This window comes from Manis javanica, chromosome 10 (genome assembly GCF_040802235.1).
Source record: "Manis javanica isolate MJ-LG chromosome 10, MJ_LKY, whole genome shotgun sequence".
Classification (NCBI taxonomy): Eukaryota; Metazoa; Chordata; class Mammalia; order Pholidota; family Manidae; genus Manis; species Manis javanica.
The window spans coordinates 56,113,855-56,132,961 of record NC_133165.1 but is presented as its reverse complement, the minus strand read 5'-3'; the positions used below and the strand labels follow the sequence as shown (position 1 = coordinate 56,132,961).

Below are 19,107 nucleotides of genomic sequence, written 5' to 3'. Positions count from 1 at the left end.
ACAGAGATTTGAAAAACAGAAATCAAAAGGAACCACTCAGTTATTTATCAGACCTCTCATCTTTCACCAGTTATTTTCCAGCAAGACTGTAAATCAAACATGATTTTTATGACCCAAAATTTAGCACAAGAAGTTTGCATTGAAAATGAGCACACACACAAGGAAAGATACCTGGAGTTTGTTGAAACCAGGCCACGGGGTTTGGGCATGGGGCTGGCTTACAGCAGATGATCCCCCGTCTCTTGTGTTCAGGCCACTCCTTGGGTGGCTACATGTAATTATTTAGCCCCCATGCTGGGCTCCACGGGGATTCTGGGAGTGAAGGAAGCCCCCCACTCTCACCTAGTGGAGCTGGGAACGGGCTGAGCAGGCACCAAGTGATGGGAAGCCAGTGAGATGGTGTGGGATTGGTGTTCAGTGTTCAGAGGAAATGGGACAGTGGTGACACTGGGTCTTGGTTGCTGGGCCACAGGTCGCACCTTCCGACTGCTTCAGACTCATTGATGGCTTCCTGGTGGGAAAGGTTGGAATCCCAGCTCTGTGTGGTTTGGCCACTGCCTGTTCTGTAACTTCGTCTTGCTCCAGCCTCCCTTCCTCCTTCCGGTTCCCAAGCCTCCTTTGTTCCCTCCTACCTCAGGGCCTTTGCACAGGCTGCTTCCCCCACAACCAGGAGTGACTTTTTTCCATTTGCACCTGGTTAGTTAACTCTGATGTCACTTCCTTGAGGAAAAACTTTGATACCCACCGCCCTGGGTGAGGTCAGGATGCCCAGTTTTATATTCTCAGGGACCCATTTACCACTTCCAGCCCTTGTCTGTAGCAGAACATTTATCTGGGCAATGCTGTGATGAAAGCCTGCCTGGCCGCTCAGCTGGAAGCTCCAGGAGGGCAGAGACCTTGACCATGCTGCCAACCATCAGGTAGCTGAGGGGCCCATGCCGTAGGCTCCGTGAGGCTGCCCCTGAGTCCCGCAGGTGTGGACTGTAACGCGCCTTCCCTCCTGGGCTGCAGGTCAAGCTCTCCGTGTACTGGGACTACATGAAAGCAATTGGGCTCCTCCTGTCCTTCCTGAGTATCTTCCTTTTCCTGTGTAACCATGTCGCCGCTCTGGCCTCTAACTATTGGCTCAGCCTCTGGACCGATGATCCCATTGTCAATGGTACCCAGCAGCGCACGGAAGTCCGGCTGAGCGTCTATGGAGCCCTGGGCATTTTGCAAGGTAGGGGCAGCCCCTGCCCTCCCTCCCCTGTCCCGCCTCATTTTGGCACTTGGAACTGCTTCCATGTCTTCCATTCCAACCCCAGTTGTCAGGGTTTTGTGGACCACCCCCAAACCAAGCCAAACTCACATGAACAGACACATAGCAGACACTCAGATATTTATAGCATGAATATTTCTTGAATGCTCATTTTCATATGGCCCTAGGAGATGGAGGGAGGGGAGCTCCAATGTGCCCATTTTACAGATGAGGAAAGTTGAGGATCAGAGGCCCCCTTGTTGCTCTGTCAGGGTGATAAGGCTTCTGTAAGGTCTCATTTGCTGTCTGAGGGTGGGAATTAGTTTATTTTAGTGCTTCTCAGTGCAGGTAGTTTTGTCCCCCAGGGGATATTTAGCAATGTCTGGACATACTTAATGGTTGTCACAACTTAAGGGTGCAGGTGGGCCCTGCTGGCATCTAGAGGCCAGGGATGATGCCAAAACTCCTGTAATACATAGCACTGCCCTCACAACAGGATTTTCTAGCCCTACATGTCAATAGGTGCCCAGATGTTGAGCAGCCCTGCTACATATACCCTTCTTGTGGTATATGCACACATGGACAGGACAGCGTAAATGGTGGTAGCCAATGTCTACTGAGCACTTACATGGTGTCTGGTTCTGTTCTCAGTACCTGAACCTATTTTAACTTATTTTATTTCTGCAGCAATCCCATGAGGCAAGAGCTAATATTTCCCCCATTTTAGAATGCAGTAACTGAGGCCCAGAGAAGTTAAGTAAGTCGCCCAGAGTCCCACAGCTTATTCATGGCAGGGCTGGCATTGAATGAGACAGTCTGGCTCAGGAGCCCCCACTCTTAATCATTCAGTTACAGAGCACATGAGCTATGTGTTAGGTGCTCATACAGATGGTATGAATCTGTGCTTATATAGGTACATTAAACATCTATGATACAGATGTGTAGACAATAAACATACGTATTTGATGTTTTTGAGTACTTCCTGTCCACCAAGCACCTTGATCTTTCCATTCAACAGTGCTACAGTAGAGGTATCATTGTCCCCATTTTACAGATGAGGAAGCTGAGGTATAGAGAGAGGATGAAAATGACCTGTGGGCAGTCCCTCCGCTGGTAGGGTGGAGACAGGGTTTGGCAGTTGCTGGCTCCAGAACCTGTCATTTTGGCTCCTGCCTCTCGGGTTTCTTCCCTGATGAGGGAGGCCAAGATACAAGCCTGTCCATCCCTCTGAGATCACCTCTACAGCGAGCAAGTGTCCTACCATGCATGTTTGCAGGAGCCAGAAATGCCTCATGATCTCTGGGAGGTGGCTTTCAGGAAAACCAGAAGAGCAGACAAGGATTTTTTAAATTCCTCAGTCCTTAAATACCTCCCCATAGGGCAGAGGACTGTGGCCTCCAAATCACTGAGGGAAGGTGAGGCACCAAGAGGGTGTGCTGGTACCCAGGCCCACACAGCAGTGTGTCCTGGGACTGGGCTTCCACTCTGGTAGTAGCCACGGGCCACCTGTGGCTGTTTGAATTTCAAGTAATTAAAATTAAATAAAATTAAAATCTTAGTTATTTGGTGCACTAGACACATTCCAAGTGCTCAGCAGCCATGTGGAGCTAGTGGCTTCCACATTAGACTGTGCAGATACAGGGCACTTTCATTATCCGAGGAAGTTCTGTTGCACAGCATGGTCCAGAGGAATATGGTGTACAGATTAAGAGCATGACCCTGGAGCAGGGATTGGTTGAGTATATTGAGGGCAAAGGAATTCACCTGAGCCTCAGTTTCCTTATCTGTAAGATGGGTAGTGATATAACATACACACAGTCATCGTAAGGATTAGGTAAGTATAAAACTCCAGCACAATGATTAGTATATAGTGAGTGCTCAAGGAATAATACCCACCACTACCATCATTATTATTACAAGCTGAGAGCCAAGGCCTGTTTCATCCACATGGCCGCCCATCCCTGCCCCCAGCTCGGTGTCTCTGCCATTCACGGAGTTTAACACGGGAGTGTTTGTAGGTGTCACGGTGTTTGGCTACTCCATGATGGTGTCCATTGGGGGGATCTTCGCCTCCCGCCGCCTGCACCTGGACCTGCTGCATAATGTCCTCCGGTCGCCCATGAGCTTCTTTGAACGGACTCCCAGTGGGAACTTGGTGAACCGCTTCTCCAAGGAGCTGGACACGGTGGACTCGATGATCCCGCAGGTCATCAAGATGTTCATTGGCTCCCTGTTCAGTGTCATCGGTGCCTGCATCATCATCCTGCTGGCCACTCCCATTGCTGCCATCATCATCCCGCCCCTGGGCCTCATCTACTTCCTCGTCCAGGTGAGAGGGGACAGGTCTCGGTGCCCAGCAGGAGCCCTACTGTGTCTTGTGCTCCGATGTGAGCTGAGGGCTCCCTCCCTTTTACCATATCCCTGTGTGGAGCTGTTGAGGATTTGCTAGAGGAGGGGTCAGTTTTGATTACCTTACGGATTGTTTCTAGCTTGCAGTACCCAGTGTGTTTTTTTTTTAATAGGTTTAATTTCTGTAGCTATAAGTTATAATGGGGGAAAAGCTGTAATAATTAAGAACATTTATTATTAAAATTCCTTTAAGAATTTAATTAAATTTAATTATCTGTAAAACAGGTAGTAATATAACATATATATATAACTTATAAATTTAATTTAATTTGTTAGGTTTTAAGCCCCTGCAGATAAAGGAGATGTAAGTAACAGCAGTTTAAACAAGATAGACATTTATTTTTCTCTCTCTCATAGAAATTTAGAGGTAGGTCATTCAGGGCTATTACAGCAGTTCCATGAATTTGTTTATACCTATATTCTTACACTGTTTGTTTGTTCTCTGCCATCTTTGCACAAATCTTCTATTCTTAAGTTGATCCTGTGGTCCAATATGGCTGCAGGAGCTCCAGCCATCACATCTGTGTTTCAGATAACAAGACTGAGGAAGGAGAACACTTTCCTGAAGGACCCAATGCCAAAGAACAAATAGGCCAAATGAGCAAGGGAGCATTTAACAGCTGAGTCATTGTGGTTTACTTAAGTATAGATTCTGCTTCCTGCTGACATGAGCATGTTGAGGCCCTAGTGGCAGAGTTATAAGTGTGAACTCCTATCTCTCTGAGTCATAGCTTGTGCTATTTTCACAGGCCTCTGAAAGATTAGCTACAGCACAATTTGTGGTGGGGACAGTGGTTTACATGGGAGCATAAAACTGTAACCCAAAATAAGTGTGAGAAACTATGAAGTACTCCAGACCCCAAACCGTACTGTGGCCTGTTCATGCAGGGTCCAGGAGGCCTGGTGCGGTCAGTCCTTGAATGCCACCACACTGTGGCCCAGTGGTTGGTGAGTGTGAGCAAAGGTGGAATCAGAGCAGGTCTGGTTCCCGGATCCACATTGTGTTCTTTTTAAGCTGGTGCTAGCTTTTTTTTGAAAATCACCCAGCTGCATTTAATCAAAAATATTATCTGTGTTCATACCCTGACTGGGATTTTTCCTGAAGGACCCAATGCCAAAGAACAAAATAGGCCAAATGCAGCATCTGAGGCAGCCCAAATACCTGCCAGTAGCAGGACTTTGAGCACACCATGGAGTGATTCCATGATGGAATATCATGTACTTAGAAGGAACAATTGGGAAGACACTGTTTCAACACCACCAGTTTAATTTTTAAACAACAAAGGAAATTAAAATTTAGCAAAGGATCATGTTATATGCATGCTGTCCTTATAATTAAGATGAAATGCATGATGTGTGTGGGCGGGACTGGAAAGGGGGTCCGAATAATGAAAACATTGCCTTTCTAAGATTTAGGATTATGGGAGAATTTTTTTTAATGGCTTTTAGCTAAATATACACTTGCCCTATAATCCAGCAATTTCACTCCTCAGTGTATGTGCAACAGAAACAAGAGAATGTACCCAGCAGGGGAAGAAAAAGTACTAGAATGTTCTTAACATATTGATTTATAATTGTCCCCAAACTAGAAACAACTCAAACATCTGTAATGAGACAATGAATAAATACACTGTGATATATTTATGCAATGGTAGTGCCTCAGCAATAAAAAGAAATGAACTACTGATCCATACAAGGTGGATGAATCTCACAGATACGATATTGATCAAGACACAAGCCAGAAGAAGCCAGACACAAGAGAGTAAATGCTGTGATTCCATTTATATAAAGATCAGGAACAGACAAGAATGATATGGTGATAGAAGTCAGAATAGTGGCAATAGTGGATATTGACAGGGGATACAAGAGACCTTTCTGGGGTGCCGGAAATATTCTGGATTTTGATGAGGGGTAGATATGCAGGTGCAGATAAGTGTAAATCCATCAAGCTCTGAAGATTTAGTGCACTTTGCAATGTTAATGGAAATGTTGTCATATCTAAGTTAAAAAGTGGCCTTTAGATGTATGTGTATACACACACTCTCTTAGAAAAGATCTGAAAGGTTATATGCTGAAATTTGAATAGTGTTTAATCTCAGGGTAGTAGACGTAATATAATTTTGATTTAATCTTCCTATATGTATCACCCCCCAAATATTTTATAATGGATATATGCTACTGTTTTACTTTAAAAGCAAGTCATTTTTATCAGAAAGTAATGTAAGCAGAAAGGTGGTGTGGGATTCTTGTTGGGGCTGCCATGTTGCTACAATAAAGCATTTCCGTTTGATGGAATTGTTTGGCGTCCATGAGGAACATCTGGCTGCAGGTCTCAGTATGTCAGCTCTCCACCTACAGCCTTGGTCTCTTAAAGAATAAGGCAAGTCCAGCGGTTGGGTGATGGCTCCTGCAGAAAAGTATTAACAGGGAACCTAATGGAAACAACCTAAGTGTCTATCATTGGATGGATGGATAAAGAAGTCACGATATATTTCATATATATTTATATATGTAATGGAATACTATTCAGCCCTAAAATATGAGGAAATCCTACCATTTGCAACAACATGGCTGGACCTTGAAGGCATTATGCTAAATGAACTCAGAGAAAGACAAAGACTATATGATCTCGTTTATAAGTGGAATCTAAAAAAGTCCCAAACTCTCAGAAAAAGAGATCAGACTTGTGGTTACCGGAAGTGGAGGGTAGGGTAAGGAGGAGGAATGGAAAGGTGATCAAAAGGTGCAGACTTCCAGTTTTAAGATGAATGCATACTTGGATGTAACCTACAATGTAATGACTATAACTAACATTGCTGTATGGTATATAGGAAAGTTGTTAAGGGAGTAAATCCTAAGAGTTCCCATCACAAGGATAATTTTTTTCCCCTTTTTTCTCAGTTCTTTTCTTTTATTGTATCTCTATGAGAAGGTGGATGTCAGCCTAAACTATTGTGATCCTCATTTCACTGTGTACACAAAGCAAGCTATCAGGCTATTCACCTTAGACTTATAGAGTAATGTACATATGTCAATTATTTCTCAAAATTGGGGAAATGTTTTTTTAAAGGGGGGGAAGCTAATAATTATTTTTTGAAAATCAGATTATTCCTTAACAAAAATTCATCTCAGATGAGATTTGTACAGCAAATAAAATTTTGAGGTGGTGACAAGAGGGGTAAGTTGAGCAGGTAAAAACACTTCAGAATGGCTTCCATCTGGGAGGTTTATAAGGGGAGCCAGGGAGAGGAGCTGATCATGACTGAGGGCAACAGGGGCAGATCCCAAGGGACTCTCGGCCATGCTGAGGGGTCTGGACTTCATTCAGGACACTGGGAGCTGCTGGAGGGGAGATGCCATTCTGACCTACATTCAGGGATTGGCAGAACAACTGTCTGAGACTGCCCGGCTTGGTGTGTTCCGTGGGTTAGCTTGCAGTTTCTGGGGCCTCTGAAGGCTGCCCCACTGTGGGTTCAAACTACTGCCTGGGCTGCCATCCCGAACGAAGCTAATGACCTTGGAGGTCTCGTGAGAGCCTCCACCGTTATGCTGGCTGCTCTTGGTGGATGGTCTCTGCGCCAGAATGGGCCAGCGGGAGGCAGGGAGGCTGTGTCCCCGACTGCTCTTTGTTTGTCCAGCCCTGACATGTCCAGAGCTGCACATACATTGTGTCTTGAGCACATTGGGAAGAGGGAACCTCGATCTCACCAGTTGTGTTTGTACAGATGAGGAAACTAAGGCTAATAAAACCGAAGAGTTCTGATGACCAGTCCATCATCTGTTCTCAGCTCCTCAAAGCCTCCAGCGGGGGATTTGTATTTGTTCCATCTGCCTGGGGTTACAGCAGAGTCAGGGTTGAACTGAGATCTGGTTGTCCTCAAAGCCTGCATCTAAAGCCATAAAACCCTAGAGGTCAGTGGTTTCAGAGAGAAGCCCAGTGCAGAGATTGGCACTTTGCGGCCAGGCAGTCTGGGTTCGAATCCCAGCTCTGGCACTGCCTAGCCCTGTGACCTCAGGGAAGGGGTAGCTAAGTTCTTTGTATCCTGATTTGCTGAAATAGGAATGAGCACTTCATAAGCTTGAGTGACAATTCGGTGAGCTGACATACAGGACAGTGCTTAAAACAGTGCCAGGATGGTGGGGGTAGTTAGTGTTACTGTTATTATTGCCGTCACTGCTGGTGGCGGCGGTGATGGGCCTGCAGTTCACCAAGCGCATGGAGGTACCTGCTAAGAGCAGCCCAGCACCGACATTTTGCCTCCTGAAGGTATCATTTATATCCAGACTTTCTCCAGCACAGCCCTGGGAGAATGGGGATGAGGGGAGCTTGGCAACTCCCCTGTTTTTCTCCTGGCAGAGGTTCTACGTGGCCTCCTCCCGGCAGCTGAAGCGCCTAGAATCAGTGAGTCGCTCCCCTATCTACTCCCACTTCAATGAGACCTTGCTGGGAGTCAGTGTCATTCGCGCCTTTGAGGAGCAGGAGCGCTTCATCCACCAGAGCGACCTGAAGGTGGACGAGAACCAGAAGGCCTACTACCCCAGCATCGTGGCCAACAGGTGGGTGGGCGCCCCAGGCCCACAGGAGGAAGCCTCCCTAATGAGTGTGTGAAGCCGGAAGGGATGAGTAGACGCAGTGAGAGGAAAGGACAGACTGCCCATTAAACGCAGGCAGGAGCACTGTTAGCATGCAGTGCTGCAGGGGCATGTGCGTGCAGGAATAGAGTCCTTCTGGAATCACCTTTTGGCTGTTGTCCTGGTGATGCGTGGTCATCAGTGACAGGCACACTCATTGTTACCTTTGTGCCCTACTTCTCAGCTGACAGCACCCCTTTTGATGAGTATGGCAAGCAGTTTATTAATTGTAGGTTGAACCATGTGACATTGTTATTTGGGGGATTCAAGAATGGCTGAATAGCAACAATTAAGAAAAGGGGCAGAAATTTACTACTTATTGACCGAATTGAGACAAGGGTCTGATTTATCCCTAAAATCGTCCTCACTCATTTGTACCCCGATAAATGTTTTGAGACATGGGATTGAAAACTCTGGGGAGGGGGTGATAGCACCCTGGAAGTGAGCAATCATAATCAGCCGTCAGCCCCGTCACACACAATGTGTCCTATAGTGTAAGACGGAGTGGGGGACCGTAAATTACTGGAGACCTTGCTATCTCTTGCAGAATTTTGTAGAGATTTTATCAAAATCTGGGTCTCTCTGTGGGAGTAGCTCACTCTCATGAAGATCAGTCATGTATATCATAAGGGCTGTAGTGGAAAAAAAGGCAATAATATCTCCCTAGAAGGCTTTGCATTTAAAACATTAGTATTCCTAATGCTGTATGGTATCTTAACAAAAGTTAGCTTTAAGACAATAAAATATTTGTTTATATTTTAAAAGGTAAAATAACACATTTTAGCATCTCTGGAACAAGAATGAGCTGGGTCTGGGAACATTCTGGGAACATTACAGCTACATTTAAAATGGCCTTTTATTTCTCACTCCCCCTGTGCCACCAAGAGAAGGTTATTTTAAATCAGTGATTCCTCTTACAGTTGATGACTAATTAGTATTTAGGAATTTTCCAGGACATCTTTTTAAAAAATACATACATGGGTATATTTTAAAGCTTTTAATGAGAAAAAGTTGGTTCTTAAAAAGGTAAGCTTTGGTTTCCTCAGCAGATTGCTTCTGGAAAACTGCTTTAATCCCTGGAGTTGCCAGATTAATGAGGGATTACTGAAATTGTGTCCCCCTTCCCCATGTCCTATGAGCAGGGCAGACTAGGTCTATCTCAGGAATTATTTCAGTTAGCCAAGTGCCCCTGCTGCAAACTGGAACCCGAGTCTCTGCAGGCTGACTTGGGCTGGTGTCCATCTGCCTGTGTGTCTCCGCAGGTGGCTGGCCGTGCGGCTGGAGTGTGTGGGCAACTGCATCGTCCTGTTTGCCGCCCTGTTTGCTGTGATCTTCCGGCTCAACCTCCGCGCTGGCTTGGTGGGCCTCTCGGTGTCTTACTCACTGCAGGTAAGAGGAGGTGCGCCCTGCTGGGTTTTCTAGTTCTCCTAATGCGGGAGCCAGTTGTCAGGTTCCTGGGCCTTTGTTTTGAGTCCTGTGGCACCTGGGGAGAGGGAAGGGGCCAAGTGGAGTTTGAGGAGCCAGGGTAGAGGCCAGTGACCCACTGGACCAAGAGAGAAGTGAGACTTGTGGCCAGGATTCCCCCAGCAGTCGAGGAAGGTCCTTGCTGGTCTGAGAGGATGCCTCCAGCTATGAGAGTAATGGCTTTTGACATTATAAATTTTCCTCTCAGCACCGCTTTAGCTGCATCTCCCAAATTTTGATACATTGTATCTATTATCTTCTAGTTCAAAATATTTTCTGATTTCCTTTGTGATTACTTATATGGCCGTGGGTTGTTTTGAAATGTGATGCTTTCTTATGCAGTGCAGCAGGTCTGGATGATGGCTGTATGTGAGGTTGCTGTTTTCTGTACTTTTCTCATCTGAAGTATTTCCTAATTCATAATCACTTCATTAAAATACAGCAGCTCATGCTCATTCTAGAAGCCCCATGTGACTCCTCCTCCACTTGCAGGTCACCACATACTTGAACTGGCTCGTGAGGATGTCGTCTGAGGTGGAGGCCAACATTGTGGCTGTGGAGAGACTCAAGGAGTATTCAGAAACGGAGAAGGAGGTAAGGCAAGCCCCTGGCCTGACTGTTGGCCTTGACCTTCTGTGTGATTTTCTTTAAAGAATCCTTTGAGCCCTCAACAGGCGACCTCTATCTGACAAAAATAATCTGTTATCTGTTAACATATTTTAATGGGGGATTTCTATTATGGAAAATGAAACTAGTTTCCTCTTTAAGTTTAGAAAATAAGTACAAATGAGTTAACTGGAAGTATTACAAGTCAGGAGCAGAATCAGTACATGGGTATTGCAAAAATCATGATTGGTAAGGAATTGACCAAAGGTTCTGAAACCCTGCAGTTACTTAGCCCAAGTTCCCATTTTATAGATGGAGAAAAAAGGATGAAAATTCTCCTTTATTGTCCTCTCCATTCCTCTCCTTCTCCAAAGGTAGCTGTGAGCCAGGCCCAGAGCACAGCCAGTTGTAGTCCTCAGGAAATGCTGAGCTGAACTAAAAAGAAGCTTTTCCGAAATAGAGGCTGTGTGACCCTGGTCAAGTTACTTGCTCCCTCTGTGTCTCTGTTTTCTCATATGTAAACCAGAATAACAGAATGACCCCACTCAAAGGAATGTAGTGAGGATTAAATGAGCTGAATGACCTTTAGGTGTTAGCTGCTGCTTTTATTGTTGACTTCCAGACCTAGAAGGTGGTTGGAGTAACTCATCTTCACCCTTGTATCTATCCAGAGAAGCCTCCTCATTCATTGATTTTTATAAGTAGACTCTGGGCCTTAGGACATAGCAGGCAACAAATGCTAAAAGAGCTTGTCCTCACGGACTGGATATTCCTGTGGGTGTGGGTGACAGAATAAATACATACACATGTACTTGAAATGCTAGGAGGTGCTAAGTGCTCCAAAGGAGAACAAAGTGGGAGGCGGTTAGGAGGGTGGTCTGAATCGGCCCACATGTGCAGAGACCTGCAGCATGAGAGGGTAGTTTGGGGAAGAGCCTTCCAGGCAGAGGAAGCCATGGGTGCAAAGGCCCAGCAGCAGACATGTGGGTGGGTTTGAGGATTAGTCCAGAAGTCAGTGTGGGGAGCACAGTGAGTGAGAGGGAATGGTGAGGTCTGACAGTCTCACCGAAGAGGCTGGGGGCATGTGAGGTGGACTTCAGATTCCTTACTCCCTCACCCACTGCCTGCTGTGCTCACAGGCTCCCTGGCGAATCAAGGAGATGACTCCACCCAGCACCTGGCCCCAGGTGGGCCAAGTGGAATTCCGGGACTATGGCCTGCGTTACCGAGAGGACCTGGACTTGGTTCTCAAGCACATCAACGTCACCATCAGAGGAGGGGAAAAGGTGGGTGCACGGTGCCCGCCCCCACACCTGTATAGGTCGCAGCCAGGCAAATGAGACCAGCTGAGTCATTTCCTCAGTCTGTCACAGACCCATGTCACAAGGGGGAGTGCCTATTTTTGGAGGGGCTTGTGGAAGTAAAAGAGGCTCAGAGTGTCCCAACAGGACTACAAACTGGTAGCCCGAGGGCCAAATGAGACCCACTGATAGGTTTTGAAAAAAAATCTGAGTAAGTTGCAAATACTGAAAAACATGGAAGGTTTTATATAAAAATCCATTTCCTTCTTCTCTTGAAAGATGAGAACATCTAGCCCACTGGTTGCATACTCCTTGCCTGGCTCTTTCTGGATAAGACATGAGCCAACCAGTTCACGCAGTCCCTCCCCGCCCCAGTCATGTGCCAACTGGGCCCCCGTAGGCACTCATTTGCCATCTCTAGAATAGAAAGATGTCATCGTCAGTACTCAGATGGCCCAAGGGACGTGTGGGATTGTCAGAATTTTTAGACAAACATTGGTCTCCAGTTATTTCTAGAAGACTTCCTTGCCCTGAGATCCTCAGACTGCTGAGAAACCAGACCAAGAGTCTTCCTGGCCATTTGCCAGGGGATAGTGTTCTTTCATCTTTGAATATATGGATGTGTGAAACTATCCCTGCCATAAGGCTCAGAATGTTCCCTTCCCATGAGATGATTTCTCTGATTTATCACCAGGGGAAGAACAGCGGGTGGTGTTCTCACTGAGGCTTTATGGGGTGTATCATGAGACTGTGCTGTACATCTCTGTTAGAGGGTGGGAGAAGCCCGCCTTTCACGAGCCCACGTGGAATGGGAGAGTTGTAATTGGATGTCAGAAATGTCAATCACTGGCTATTGGATGGGGAGCCCGGTTCCCTCAAGATAGTTTAAAGTGGAGACGAGGTCATATCCGTCACCTCTTTTTTTTGCCTGAGTAGCTGGGATGGGGGGAAAGGAGTGTGCGGGGGACCTGCTTGAATCTTTTGACAGCTGAGGATGGGAACGTCACCATCAGAAGACTGAAAAACAATGTGAGGGAAATACCTGGTTGTTACTTAATATTATCTTGAGCTGAAAATAATAGGGCTTTATTGAAAATCTGTTCTTTCTTTTTTTATAATTTTAACTTAGAAAAGAAAAGTGGCAAAGAGAAGGGAGTCCTTCTCGACCTTTGGCCAAAACAGCTCTTAAAAGAGTGTCTCTGAGAAGCCTCAGAGGGGTTGAGTTATGGCAGGAACGGGGTTGACCAGATGACTTAACTACACTGAGGCAAATTCCTAAAATGGGGGTGCTGTGGGGCAGGAGGGAACCCCCAGATACCAGCATTCCCGCCTCACCCTGGGCCCTTTGTGTCCCACAGGTTGGCATTGTAGGGAGGACAGGAGCTGGGAAGTCGTCCCTGACCCTAGGCTTGTTTCGGATCAACGAGTCTGCCAAGGGGGAGATCATCATTGACAACACCAACATCGCCAAGATTGGCCTTCACGATCTCCGCTCCAAGATCACAGTCATCCCCCAGGTGGGGGCGCCGTGGGGCCAGGAGGGTAGGCTGGGTCACACTTGGAGCAATGTATGTATATTTTCAGGAACAAATGTATGTTTGTTCCTACTTCGTTATTTTCATTGTATTTATTGAAAGTATGTTCTCCAGTGAATCTCCTGTTAGCATATAAACAACAGTGGGAATTAACCAGGGATCATCCCCTCACTCCTGCCACCCAGTAGGCAGTTTTCCAAGCACCTAACAGGATCCAGACACTGGCTTCTCTGCTGGCTCTCAGTCAGGATGAGAATCTCTAACGCTCCCAAGAGCTAGACAAGAAATAGGAACTTTCTAGATTTTTTCTGTAGGTAATGATTCCCTAATGTGTTGCCTTTTAGTGTTTTTCCCTAAAATTTATTCTAAGATTCTCTTTTGGAGGCAGGGAATAGGGAGGAATCCATAGTGCTTTATGATGAAGAATTTTCCATGCTGTGTCTCCCTTCTGGAAGACTCCCAACACATTTGCATATTGAAGGCTCTAGGAAGTCTTACAAAAAAGAAATCTGTTTTTATTTCACTTAACCCAGGGTTTTCTGGACCTTTTTTTTTAAATTAACATCTCCAGAAATAGTGATTCTGAGGTACTCTGGAATCCCGTCTCAAACATTTTTGGCAAGAACTTCTTGTGTCCCACCTCTTTGCTGCATCCATGTCTAGTGTGAAGTGAGGCTCACACACGTCTGCTGTCTCCTCTCTGAACAGGACCCCGTTTTGTTTTCGGGTTCCCTCCGCATGAATCTGGACCCATTCAGCCAGTACTCAGATGAAGAAGTTTGGACGTCGCTGGAGCTGGCTCACCTGAAGGACTTCGTGTCAGCCCTGCCCGATAAGCTGAACCATGAGTGCACAGAAGGCGGGGAGAACCTGAGGTAGGCAGGGGAACAGCGCCCCAGCAGGGTTTCCTTGGCCCCGCCTCAGCCAGGGTATTGGAAGAGTCTGTCCTTTTGCATCTGTGTCAGACCTGGGTTGGATCCCCAGCTCTGCCACAGGCAAGTTGTCTGTCTCTAAACCTCTTGGAGCCTCAGTCTCAGTATCTGTAAAGTGGGTTTCAGTCCAGGCTCATGTCACCATGAGTTGTAACCAAATGGCCAGGCTGCTTCCTTTCTTACACCAGATCCATTCAGCTGACAGTGATTGTCAGTTGTTAAACTATTGAAAACTTCTCTGCTAGTCAGGAAAGAGCACTGCTGTGAGCCCTCTGAGTGCCCCCTGCTGCCCCAGCTGCCTTGCCCTCCTCCCAGAATCCCCAGGAGCCACCTGTGATCCAGCCATAAAAGTATTAATGCTTAGTGCAACAGGGGACTTAGGGAGTCTGTCCCCATGTCATTGGTCAGTGCCTCCTTCAGTTATCTGTTGCCATGATGACCAAGCACCAAACTTCAGGGGCATTCAGCAGTATCAGTGACTGTTACACACTTGGGGGGGCGTCAGCCAGGCAGCTCTGCTCGTCTTGCCTGGGTCCACTCATGTGGTTGGGGGTCTGCTCCCTGTTGGCTTATCTAGTTGGCCTCCACTGGGGCAGTTAGGGTCTGCTGTGTATGTCTCTCAGCATCCAGCAGACTGGCTCAGCATCTAGGTTCAGAAGTGAGCAGGCCTGGGCATGCATTCCCATTTCAAGCCTCTGCCAACATCCCATTGGCTAAAGCAAGGCACATCATTGTGTCCACTGTGGGGATCCTCAGAAGGCATGGATATGGGACCATTTTTGCTATCTGTCACACTACCCACACTGAACTGGTCAGATATTTTGGATATCACCTCTGAGCCCTGCATTGAGAATGATTCTGAGCCTGCTTTAGCTCAACAGGAAGAATGTTCTAATTGATGAGTGATGTCTGTCATAAGCATGGAAGGGTTCTCCTGGTCTAGGCAACACTGTGTCTCTCCTCCCTTCTCCCAGCCCAGGCCTGGGCTCAGGTCAGGGATGGTTTTGACACTCTGTCTCCCGCTCTAGCGTTGGACAGCGTCAGCTCTTATGCCTGGCCCGCGCCCTGCTGAGGAAGACAAAGATCCTTGTGTTGGATGAGGCCACGGCGGCCGTGGACCTGGAAACAGATGACCTCATTCAGTCTACCATCCGGACGCAGTTTGAGGACTGCACCGTCCTCACCATTGCCCACCGGCTCAACACCATCATGGACTATAAGAGGTGATGCCCTGTCATAGGAGGCCTCCAGGCCTGAGCTTCACCCCATTCATTCATTTAGCCATTTGGCGCTGTCCTTTTGTCTAGTGACAGCCCCAGCTTGTGGAACCTTTCTTTGTCCCAGGTAGTACCACATATTTCTGACATCACTCAGTCATTTATTTAATCAGTACACGTGTGGAGTGTGTGCCAATTCCTGGCCCTGTTCTAGGCTCTGAGGACTCACCAGGGAGCTGTCAGACAAGGAACCTGCCTAAGGGACCTCGTAGATTACTTGAGGGCTCGGTAGGGAGACAGCCAATAAACACAACAGCAAATGAAAGCTAGTTGTGCTGGGGAAGAGATGGAAATGGTGATAATGAGTCCTGGGAGCAGCATCACTGGACTTTGATGTAACTAGAAATAGGGATTGAGGGTGGGCAGCTCGTTGGAAGGTGACTGCAACAGGCCTTGCAGAAGGTACTGGGAGCCTGATCCAAAGCAGGGACTCCCCCAGGTGGGCTCTTGGGGGCATACGGTGCCCCTTTCATGTCTGCATCCTTTGCCCTTGCAGGGTGATCGTCCTGGACAAAGGAGAAATCCGGGAGTATGGCACCCCGTCTGACCTCCTGCAGCAGAGAGGTCTCTTCTACAACATGGCCAGAGATGCTGGCTTGGTGTGAGCCCTGGAGCTGGTGTGTCTGGTCAGAACCGCAGGGCTGACATACTAGCACAAAGGGGCTAATCTGCATAGTCGGGAACCCAAGCCTCGCATATACAGAAACCAAAAATAAAAAACCAAAAACCCAAAACACACACAGAGCAAGCACCGTCTGGCTCCCCGCCTGGAACTGGCCTTGAAGAAACAGGAGAGACACAAAGATGCCACCCACCCAAACCACTCACACCCTTTCTTTGCCTGTGTTACCCTCACAAGGCATACACACAATCACATACCCCTGGAAATGCACACTTGTGCTCCTGGTGCTCTGTGAGGAGTTTTTGGCAGCCAGACTTCAAGAACAATTGGTTGGATGAGATATGCTAGTGACCAAATCCAGCCGGCTGCCTCAGATCTCCCAGCCGAAGTCTGTGGCTTCTGAGGCTTTGAGACGCTTCCTGGCTGCTGGCCGCCGGCAGCTCTTCACGGCCCCTCTGATGCCCCCTGCCCGGCTCTACCCAGAATGCTTCGTTTCCTCTGGGCTGCAGTTTGGAGATAAGGGCCCGGGTGAAGATCATTCTCACCCTTGGGCGGTGTCCCCAGGGCCACAGACACCCCACTCTCGCCAACCATCTGGTCTTCCTGGCACTCCCATTCTGGGGCCCAGCGTCTCAGCACTGCCCCCACCAGGACTTGGCTGGACTTGCAGGCAATCTGGATCTGGAGCTCCATGCCTGGTGATGGGTCTTCTCAATGCGACTTCCCAGTATGGTTGCTCACCTCCTCGCCCACTCCAGTCTTGTCTTTGCTTTCTTTTGTACCTGTTTTGGCCCATTGCTAGAAAGGGTTTACTCCTCTAGGTACTGGAAAGAGAAGAGCTGCTACTGATTAGGAAGCATTCAAAGCCAAGAGCACCAGGTGTCTCTCAGGTACAACCAGCTTGTACTGTAAAGTGGCCCATTGAGTCTCCTCTTCATTTTTAGATTTTGATTTCTCACCCTCGGCATCTCTTTAGCACAAGGGTGGCAGTTTGGAAAACTTGACATATAGTTACTTAGTCTCTTCCAGGAGAAAGAACCTATTCATGAATGTCAGTGAATTCTTCTTTTCTTTTTTTTTTTTGTTAAGTGCTGCTTCAAGGAGACTTTCATTTCTTGGGAGGAAAATTAGGCCGAGGGGCAGCATTCCCAGGGAACGGCTGAGTTGGCCCAGCATCTGACAGTTGGTCTGCATGTTCCTAGAAGAAAACAAACAATCCTTCAAGGTTTATTCTTTAGGTCCCTTGGGGACCCAAGTGAGACCTAAAAAGCAGAGAGAGGCCACTGCTGCTCCAAGGTTCATACTTGCTATGAATTATGTTGCTGACTTCACACCCAGAGAAGCATCTTTCTTCTTTTAGGTGGAAATATATATTTATTTTTTTTTTGTAAGTTATATCATTCTTTCACATAGGTAAACCAAGTTTTTCTTGGGGATCTTTTTGTAATGGCTTACACTGGAACCATGAACATTTGCCAATAATTTGCAGTAAAAAAATATTTTCTTTCTAAATGGCTGCTCTGTTTTCTTTGGGGCATTAGCAAAGGTCTCAGCCATCTCCAAGTAGTCAGAATGGGGCCCCATCTGGTCTGCTTCTGTTCTTTCTCTTCGGCAAGTGTGTCATCTCTTGTGAGAGCTCTTTCTGGAAATGGGAACCCAGCCAGACATGTAGGATCGGGTGGGGTTAGAGGGAAGTCAGCATGGCACAGTGGACAGAGCCTGGGCTTTGGGGTCTGCCAGACCTGGGCTTAAGTCTAGCCCTTGTCGTTTGCAGGCTGTGTGACCCTGGGCAAGTCACTCTCTGTGCCTCAGTTGTCTCCTCTGTAAACGGGACTTATCACACGTGCATTATGGGCTTGCTGTGAAGATAAGCAGTGACGTATGTGTGGTACAAATGGCTCCATTTTGGTTCTAAGATAGGCAGGGCAAAAATCATGCGGCCAAAATTACCCTTGCAAATGCCTTTGTATTAGGGTAACCTAGGCCGTGCTGCAGTAACAAGCCATAGACTCTTGGGAAATGAAGGGTTTATTTCTCACTTGTGTATTTCCCAGTGAGTGTCAGGCACCTGCAGGGTCATTGTCTTCTGTGCACCAGCTGAGAAATCCAGACTGTTCTAGTCTTACAACATCACCTCTCAAGGGCTGCCTTCTAGGTTACTGTAATAGGGGCAGGGGAAATGGGGGTGACTCACACCCACTTTTAAGTGTCTCAAACCAAAAATGGTGCAAGTCAGTTCCACTTACAGCCTGTTGGCCAGAATTAGCCCCATGGCCCCAGCCAAACCACAAAGGAGCTGGGGAGTGTAGGAATTTGTAAGGAAGAGAAGCGTCTCTCCCTGTGGTAATTTCTGTGGTTCCTGAGTTTTGGGTAGTGAGATGGCAAGACGGGGGCATCGGGTTTCTGAGTTTGCATTGGGTGAGGACTGCTTGTATCGGGGGGGTAGCCATTTCTGCTGTACCCTACAGCCAGGCATAGGTGAATGTGCAGATGAAACATCCCAGCACTGCCAGCTTGCCGCCCAGGTTGCTGTCCCTGATTGAAATCATCACCTTGCATTAGGGACCTTGAAGTGTGAAGATGCTCAGCAAAAAGAAGCTGGTGAGGTGGTTACTGTTAGGATGAGAAGTGTTGGGACCAGCCAGGTGGGGTGTCAGTTTTCAATGAGAGCTGCACTTTAGTCTGGGTCTGACCCTGGCTATTAAGATCCCGGGTCAGAGCCTAAGCAGGTCTCCTGGGGTGTGGGTCAGGATGGCAGCCGGATGCTCTGGAGCAATCTGGGGCCTCGGTAAAAGTTCAGTCACTTTATGGAGAAGAGGCGGGGTGCAGCTTTAACCCTGAAGAGGGCAGAGCCAGAAGTGGGGACCTGCTCACCGGGTAAGTGCTCCGGTACAACGGAGGGAGGAAGGGGCAGTAAGTTTTCTGCGTACCTCCTGTGCCCCGGGCCCTGGACACAGCCTTAGCATTGCTTTCCTGGGAGGGGCTCCCCCAGCCTGGAGAGGAATGAGGAGTTGGACCTGCTGCTGCCTGAGGGGGAGCTGCTTGTCTGATCTTCATGCTCACACCCTCTATCGGGTCCCTACATCAAACGC

General features: G+C 47.5%; 1 protein-coding gene across 6 annotated transcripts in view; it reads left to right on the top strand.

The window, feature by feature from the left end:
* Positions 1-17,527, top strand: part of ABCC1 (ATP binding cassette subfamily C member 1 (ABCC1 blood group)) — a 113,529-nt gene extending 96,002 nt beyond the window's left edge. For all 6 annotated transcript variants that reach the window (XM_073215530.1, XM_036991951.2, XM_073215529.1 and 3 more), the window contains 10 exons: positions 1,012-1,219; positions 3,256-3,566; positions 8,004-8,203; positions 9,541-9,667; positions 10,235-10,336; positions 11,488-11,634; positions 13,008-13,166; positions 13,893-14,059; positions 15,145-15,339; positions 15,890-17,527. In XM_073215530.1, the coding sequence (XP_073071631.1) occupies positions 1,012-1,219; positions 3,256-3,566; positions 8,004-8,203; positions 9,541-9,667; positions 10,235-10,336; positions 11,488-11,634; positions 13,008-13,166; positions 13,893-14,059; positions 15,145-15,339; positions 15,890-15,998 (1,725 nt within the window). In that variant the 3' untranslated portion in view covers positions 15,999-17,527. The remainder of the gene's footprint in view (positions 1-1,011; positions 1,220-3,255; positions 3,567-8,003; positions 8,204-9,540; positions 9,668-10,234; positions 10,337-11,487; positions 11,635-13,007; positions 13,167-13,892; positions 14,060-15,144; positions 15,340-15,889) is intronic.
* The last annotated feature ends 1,580 nt before the right edge of the window (positions 17,528-19,107 follow it).